We start from the raw sequence: 6793 nt of genomic DNA, 5'->3' as shown, positions 1-6793 counted from the left end.
ATTCATCACTAAAGCCATCCTCCCGGTCCAAGCAGTGAAGAAGGATGCAGAGACAGAAATGGATATCAAGTGAATTGCACGCAACTGCTTGAAATGTGGTGCTCTTGGAAGAGTTAGAGCAACTGTCAACATCCCCAATGTATCCATTTGTATCCCTTCTGACAGTGATGTGATGCTGTTGGAGATTCAGGTCTCGTCTTCGCCTCTGAGCTCATCTGAATAATGCTGGTGACGGGAGGGAAGAGAGAGATGAGGCATTTAGAGGCAGCCCTGGATCCGACTGTATAAATCTGAAGGAGGTAGGGTAGGACAGCTTGGCCCTCTCAGCTTGTCTAGTGCAAGGCATCATAGAAGGAAGTGAGGGCACCAAAGTGGACAGTGTTTGTCTTCACCTCAAGTGATCATGAGAGGTGCCGTGCTAATCTTCATCATGCTCCTCCTAGCAACTGTGTCTGAGTGTGCCGTGATCACAGGGGTAAGTTCTAGCATTCTCTGCAGACCTGGCTTGGGGGCCAAGATCGGGGTTCTATACAGGGCATGTGCTGAGAACCACAAAGGCTCTGCTGCTCCAATTCACCTAAACCAAAGGGATTTTGGAGGTAGTCACTGCCTGGGAGTGGGGTTGCATGTGACTTTGGATGGGTTAGACCTCACTCTGGCAGACAGAGTTGGCCTTTGAGAAGTTGTGGAGAAATAGAATATCATTTTAAGTACATTAGGAGGGCACTGGGATTTTGACATTGAGTCTTTAGTAAAATGGAGAGTCCTTGGTGTGTGCCACCTGTACCTTCTCTGGGTGATGGAAAGATTTGGTATCTGTTTCCTTCCTCATCCTTCCAAATAGAAAGGTTGGAGCTTCCAGGTCCTGTCATATCCCATGCTGGCAGCCTGAAGGTGTTCCGTGGCTGTTACTGTAAAGACAGGGCAGATTAGTTCCCCTTCCTAGCCCCATTTGTCTTGTGTACACCTTGGTTTTCATCTGTGTCTGGTTCACTTGTCCGTGTTAACTCACAGAGCATGCTGTGAGTTCAGGGCAGCAAGCACACAGGGCCCCTCCTGAGTCCCACTTTGGCTATTAGGAAGGATGCTCAAACACCTCTTTTCATTCTTTAGTAGCCTCCCAAGGGAAGATGAGTGGCACTAACATTGGCAGAATGCACCCCAAATGTGTTAACCTTGAAGTAGAGGCTCAGCCCAGGGCACTGAGTATGTCACGCAGAACATGGAGTCCTCTCAGATCTCCTACTGTACCTGTGCTCCTGACGTGTAGGCACATGCTGTGCCATAAGTTGGACCTTATTACAAATCAAAACACACTGCTTCTCCAGAAGCTCCCCAGGTAAAAGTCAGGAAGAAAAAGAGAGAAGTAGGTTTTATTTCAACTTCCTCCAACCATCTACATGGAAGGTAAGTATGGAGTAGTGCTAATCAGTTCCTGGAATCAGATACATTTTAATTTTCACAGAAAAGGCAACCTCAATTTTTAAAGGAAAGAGACTCCACTCAAAATAACACATAGGGCAAGCGAATGCCCTGAAGGCAGACTTGTGTCTAGCAGGTGTGACTGATGAAAGCCATCATGAAGATCAGGGTTCAGACCTAGGAGAGAAGTTAGAATTGCCTGACACAGTGAGGGATGGGGGTACACGGAAGACCCAAGTAGCTGCTCAGTCGCAGTGTCACCAAGCCAGCGCCAATATCCATTCCAGAGTGGCAACAGGTAGAGAGGCCTAAGGGAGGTGGGACATCTGTTAATGAAGAGCCCAATTAGAGAAGAAGGTGTGGTCAGTCACAGGGAGTGAGTGAATGGCAAGATGAACAGTCAGAACAGGGTATTGAAGGGAAGGGAGCCAGGCACGTCCAGCTGCCATATCCTTTTGATGTTCCTTGTCTAACTCTCAGAAAGTCAGGTCCTGACATCTCCACCTTTCATTGTTCCTTAGTGACAGTCCAGCTGTAGTGCCCAACCTCCCAGAATGCCATGCCTACCATTGTCAGGGGAGAAGAGTCCAAGTGGAGCCCAAGTCCCTCACCTGTAGTTCTCAGGGGGTTGGCTTGGGTGTGAGCAGTGCCCCCGCTGGGCTAGAGGTTAGCTGCTGGTGACTGCCTTCTCTGGGTGATGAAAAGATTTAGTATCTTTTTCCTTTATTATCCTTCCAAATAGAAAGGTTGGAACTTCTGGATCCTGTCATGTCCTATACTGGCAGTCTGAGGTGTTTTGTGGCCTGCTACTGGAGAAAAACGAATAAAGACTCAGCCTCAGACTTCAGCTCTGAAGCCTCTTGGGCCCCGGGTAGTGTCCAGGTTAACTGGTTCTCCATGAGGCTTTACCTGCTTTCTCGACCCTGGCTTCGGTGTAAAGTTAGCTTGTTTGAAACTTTCTTTCATTACCTGGTAACCCAGGAAGTCCAAGCAGCTCGACCTAGAAGGGTGCATTCATGATCCATGTCAGGGGTCCAGGGGGGCCAGCAAAGAAGTGTGGGAGGTATGGGGGCAGGGGGGAAGTGGGAGGAGGAATAACTGTCCACCAGGCCTCTGTGGCTTTCCCAGATGGAGGACAAGCTTAGAATGGATGCTGGGGGACAAAGGACAACAAAAGCTCAGCAGCGAACATCCAGGGTCTTGGACGACGAAGGACCCTCCTCCCTCCTTCACCAGAGTTCTAATTCATCGTATTCTACCAGTGTTGACCGGGATTAGAAAAGCTATGCCTTCTAACACGGGGGTTCCCGGGGAACAGGGACTGCCTCACCACTGAGCAGGAAGGGTTCCCCAGACTGAGGTCTGCTACTCTGCCGAGCACCGAGTGTACCTCTCAAGAGACAAACAGTGGTATTAGACCCAGGCCAAGGTGTCCTGTCTCTCTGAGGTGCTTAGTCACCTCCTCCAGATCCTGACAAGGATGCATAGCGTTTCTTTTCCTTCATTCCTTTTTGGGTGACACTAACCGGTTGGCCCTTTCTCTCTCCGGTAGGCCTGTGAACTAGATATCCAGTGTGGAGCTGGCACCTGCTGTGCTATCAGCCTGTGGCTGCGGGGCCTGCGGCTGTGTACCCCACTGGGGCGGGAAGGAGAGGAGTGCCACCCAGGAAGCCACAAGGTACTATGCTGGCATTAGATGGGCCTGTGTGTGTATTGGCATGGGCTCAGCAGATAGGGATCCTTGGGCCTGAGGCCGGCTTAGAGCAGGGCATCTGCGGTTTCCGAGGGCAATATGGGGAAGGCTAATATTGCTTCCTCCACAGTGGATCCAGCCTCTGACTGAAGGAAGGCCAGCAAGCAGTCACGGAGGTGCTGCTCCAGGTGGCTGTCTCACATAGGCCTTCAGATGTCTTTTGGATACTGGTTCGAGTGCTGACACTGTTTCTCTGCACCCTTCTAGACAGGCTGAAGGAACACAGTTATAATTTAATCTTTAAAGTATTCCCAGGGTTTGATAGCAAACTGAGGAATGACAGATTATGTGACTTGCTCAAGGCACAGTCCACACAACTGGGACTAGAACTGAGTTCTCTGAAGTCAACCACAGTCCTAGCTCACTGGTGTGTGGGTACAGCCTCCTTGGTTTTGGTGGAATGGTGACACCAGTCACGCAGGCTGTGTGTCCTTTAGGCTGGCCACTCTCAGATCTTTATCTGTTGTGTTTAATGGGTCTGCACAATACAGTGAAGGGAGTAGGTTAGCTATCCCAGAAGTGAGTGTCCTTTGCTTTTAAGAATGACCTCTCTTCAAGCACACAAAATGGCTTCCTATACAGGGCTGCAGCTAGAGCAACATACTTTTCTAAGGGGGACTACCTCTTCTTCTATGCCACAAGCAGCTAGCTCTCGGCCTGTTTCTAGCCCCTGAGGGCACAGGACAGCCAAGAGGGTCTTGACTTTGGCAGGGTTAGATGATATAGACACAACCTATAGCCTTTGGAGTTTGGGGCCACTAAGGGGCAGGAACCTTATGAGCAGGGCCTACAGTCACTTTCAGTTCCCCCTCAGCAGTCTTTCAAACTCTTGCTGGCTTGTCTGTACAAGTTCCATTGCTCATCTAGGGTCAGAGAATTTTCCAGCAATCCCTCTCCCAAACCCCCTCAAGCCATTGATTTGTTCTTAACCACCTTAGGCTCAGGAAGTTGCAAGCTGAAACACTGTGTCATCCTCATTGCCTTGGGCTATGGGAGACGGTTCAGAATGATTCAGTGTCCCAGCAGAGACAGCAGCATTAATAAAAAACAAATACTGAATGCTTCTTACATGCCATTTTTCCACAATAAGTTTTCAGTAAAAATATAGTCCCAGTCTCTTTACAGCTGTACATGGTAGGTGCTATTAACCCATTTTATGGATGATAAAGTCAAAGGATAGTAAGGGAAAATAGGTAGTCAGTTATCACAAATCTGGTAAATAGCAGGTCTGGGATTTGAACCCACGTATTCTGGTGCTGAACCTAGTCTCTTTACTGCTCTATTTAAAACCCACGGGGGGCTGGTGAGATGACCAAACAGGTAAAGGCACTTGCTACGACAACATGGTTGCCTGAATTTGATCCCTGGAATTCATGTAAAGGTGGAAGGAAGGAACAGACTTCACAAGTTGTCCTATGGTCTCCACAGGTGTGTGCTCCTCACTAAGTCCTCACATACATATAACACGCACACGCACACGCACATGGACGCACACATGCACACAACTTCAAAACTCGAGGAAACCTTGGGTGTTCAGCAGCGCTCTTTGATGTGACTTGGTGGACAGAGGGGGTGCTTGTCCCTTCACAGCTTTACCTAAGAACCTGGCCAGGGAGCTGAGGACACCTCAGGGTAAGCAGAGATTCACTCAGCAGAGGTGTGAGAGTGTCTGCACGTGTGTGCACATGTGTGCACATGTGTGTGCAAGCGCATGCACACATGGCCACAGGTGTTCTGCATGTGGAGCATCAGCCTTATTTGGGTTCAAATCTTGGCCCCTCCACAGACAAGTTGTGTGATGTGAGCATATCATTCAGTCACTCTGTGCCAAGGTGAATATGGTCACCATTATTGTTGGTTGGCAGGGGACATTTGAAGGTCTTTCCTGTGGCTAACATACTGCCCTCTTCTCTCTCTAGATCCCCTTCTTTAGGAAACGCCAACACCATACCTGTCCCTGCTCACCCAGCCTGGTGTGCTCTAGGTTCCTGGATGGCAGGTACCGCTGCTCCCGGGACTTGAAGAATGTCAACTTTTAGTTGGTCTGGACTCTGGATCCCACTGGGTGACCCCTTGCACGCCCTCTGTGTGATTTAGTTCCCTGCAACTTCTCCACTGCCATCCTGTGCATCCTGTGCAGACAGCTATGGAATAGTCCACCAGGGTGCAGAGAGGAGTTTGTGGCCTTGAGAAGTAGGCCAGCCTGGCCTTCCTGGCTCAGACTGCCTGAAGTTGTGACATTGTCATCCTTCTCAGTTGTCTGTCCCTTCCTGCACGTGCCCTTCTTCCTAAACCACACCTTCCTGGGCACTTGCCCATGGGTGCATCACTAAGTCATAGGGCCTGTGGGGTGGAAGATCAACTTTCTCTTCATTTTTCTTTTATTGACTAGCTCCTTATTTTAGGATGGTAAGTTCAAAGGCACCATTCTAAAGCAAGAGAATTTCAGGGTTTCCTTGAGTTTTAGGTGAGAGGCAGCGCCGAGGGCTCTGGGTATGTGTATGTGTGGTCTGCTGGGAATGGGTGGGAGGGTGCAGAAACTATGGAGGAGACAGCATGGGCCTACTGCAGCTCTCAGAGCTGAAATTCAGTCCCTTTGGTTATGTCCAAGATGTGACCCATAGGCCATGTGTGCCTAGTGGTGGTAATTTGTGTCAGTAATGGAGCTGGCAGGGTCCATCCAGAGCCTGAAGTGAGGTCTGGGAGCTTTCTCTACATGTAGGTTGCTGGTACCTCTGACTCCTCCCATCCCAATTCTTATTCTAGACACAGGGCGTCTAACAACACTGTGACAAAATGTTGCCATCTACAAAGTTCAGAAAGAAGCAATTGAGTTGCAACAACAAAATCTCTTTTTTAGTAAGCTTACAATTTTGTCTTGGGCCACACTGACAGCTATCCAAAGCAAGCAAACAAGCAAGCAAGCAAGCAAGCAAGCAAACAAGCAAGCAAGGAAGCAAGCAAGCAAGCAAACAAATGAACAAACAAACACTAAAAAAAAGTAAAATGTGAAAGGACAGGGTGCAACACCCATTCTGGTTCTCAGGAGCAGTAAGGAGAGTTCACTGAGGCTTCTGAGGCCCCGGGTTCCTGCCCTCTACCTGTCTCTGCTCAGTCCTTAACCCAGGGCCCACTAACCTGGGCATTGGCCAGCACAGGGACCTTGCTGAGATTTTGTCCCCTTAGACAGACACTGTAACCTGTTCTGCTGACCTGGGCAGCTCTTCCCTGAATGCAGCCCACAGTCTCTTTCCTTCCAGGCTCCAGCCCTGGTTCCTAAGAGTAAAGCTCCTTTCCAAGTCTCTGGACCCATGGTCCTCCTTGTCTCACAGATCTCCACGTTCCACTAACTGACCTCGGGTCCTGACCTCCAGATTGTGTTCCTCCCAGCACGAAGAGCCCTGAGTGCAGTGGTCTACAGCCAGTGCCTCCATGCTCCATAGATAAGCTGTTGGGTGGTCTATGGCGCTCCCCTGCACACTGTCATGTTGCCTGTCCATCCTAGCTTCAGGGCAGGCCACCCACAGAATTATAGGGGGAACCAACTATTTAATGTGACTATATTCATTTTCGTTGTTAATGTCATAATTTTGAGGACCGTGTAATGAGCCTCTGCAT

The 6793-nt window shown here is 49.4% G+C and overlaps 1 protein-coding gene across 2 annotated transcripts; it reads left to right on the top strand.

The window, feature by feature from the left end:
- Positions 1 to 403: 403 nt before the first annotated feature.
- On the top strand, positions 404 to 5214 carry Prok1 (prokineticin 1). Of its 2 annotated transcripts, none has more exons than XM_028757428.1 (3): positions 404 to 475; positions 2975 to 3100; positions 5095 to 5214. In XM_028757428.1, exons 1-3 carry the CDS (start codon positions 404 to 406, stop codon positions 5212 to 5214), a joined length of 318 nt encoding a protein of 105 aa, XP_028613261.1. The 2 variants fall into 2 exon arrangements, with proteins under 2 accessions (XP_028613261.1, XP_028613262.1); XM_028757429.1 differs by lacking the exon at positions 404 to 475 and adding an exon at positions 1568 to 1591.
- The last annotated feature ends 1579 nt before the right edge of the window (positions 5215 to 6793 follow it).

This window comes from Grammomys surdaster, unplaced genomic scaffold (assembly GCF_004785775.1).
Source record: "Grammomys surdaster isolate TR1022 unplaced genomic scaffold, NIH_TR_1.0 126158, whole genome shotgun sequence".
In the NCBI taxonomy this organism is placed as follows: domain Eukaryota; kingdom Metazoa; phylum Chordata; class Mammalia; order Rodentia; family Muridae; genus Grammomys; species Grammomys surdaster.
This window is presented reverse-complemented; position numbering and strand designations above follow the sequence as displayed.

Excerpts from the sequence above, each read along its gene's own strand:
- Prok1 (XM_028757428.1), top strand. The coding sequence starts at position 404 with ATGAGAGGTGCCGTGCTAATCTTCATCATGCTCCTCCTAGCAACTGTG. Across the intron at positions 476-2,974 it reads AGTGTGCCGTGATCACAGGG|GCCTGTGAACTAGATATCCA; the intron begins GTAAGTTCTAGC and ends TCTCTCCGGTAG. Across the intron at positions 3,101-5,094 it reads GCCACCCAGGAAGCCACAAG|ATCCCCTTCTTTAGGAAACG; the intron begins GTACTATGCTGG and ends TTCTCTCTCTAG.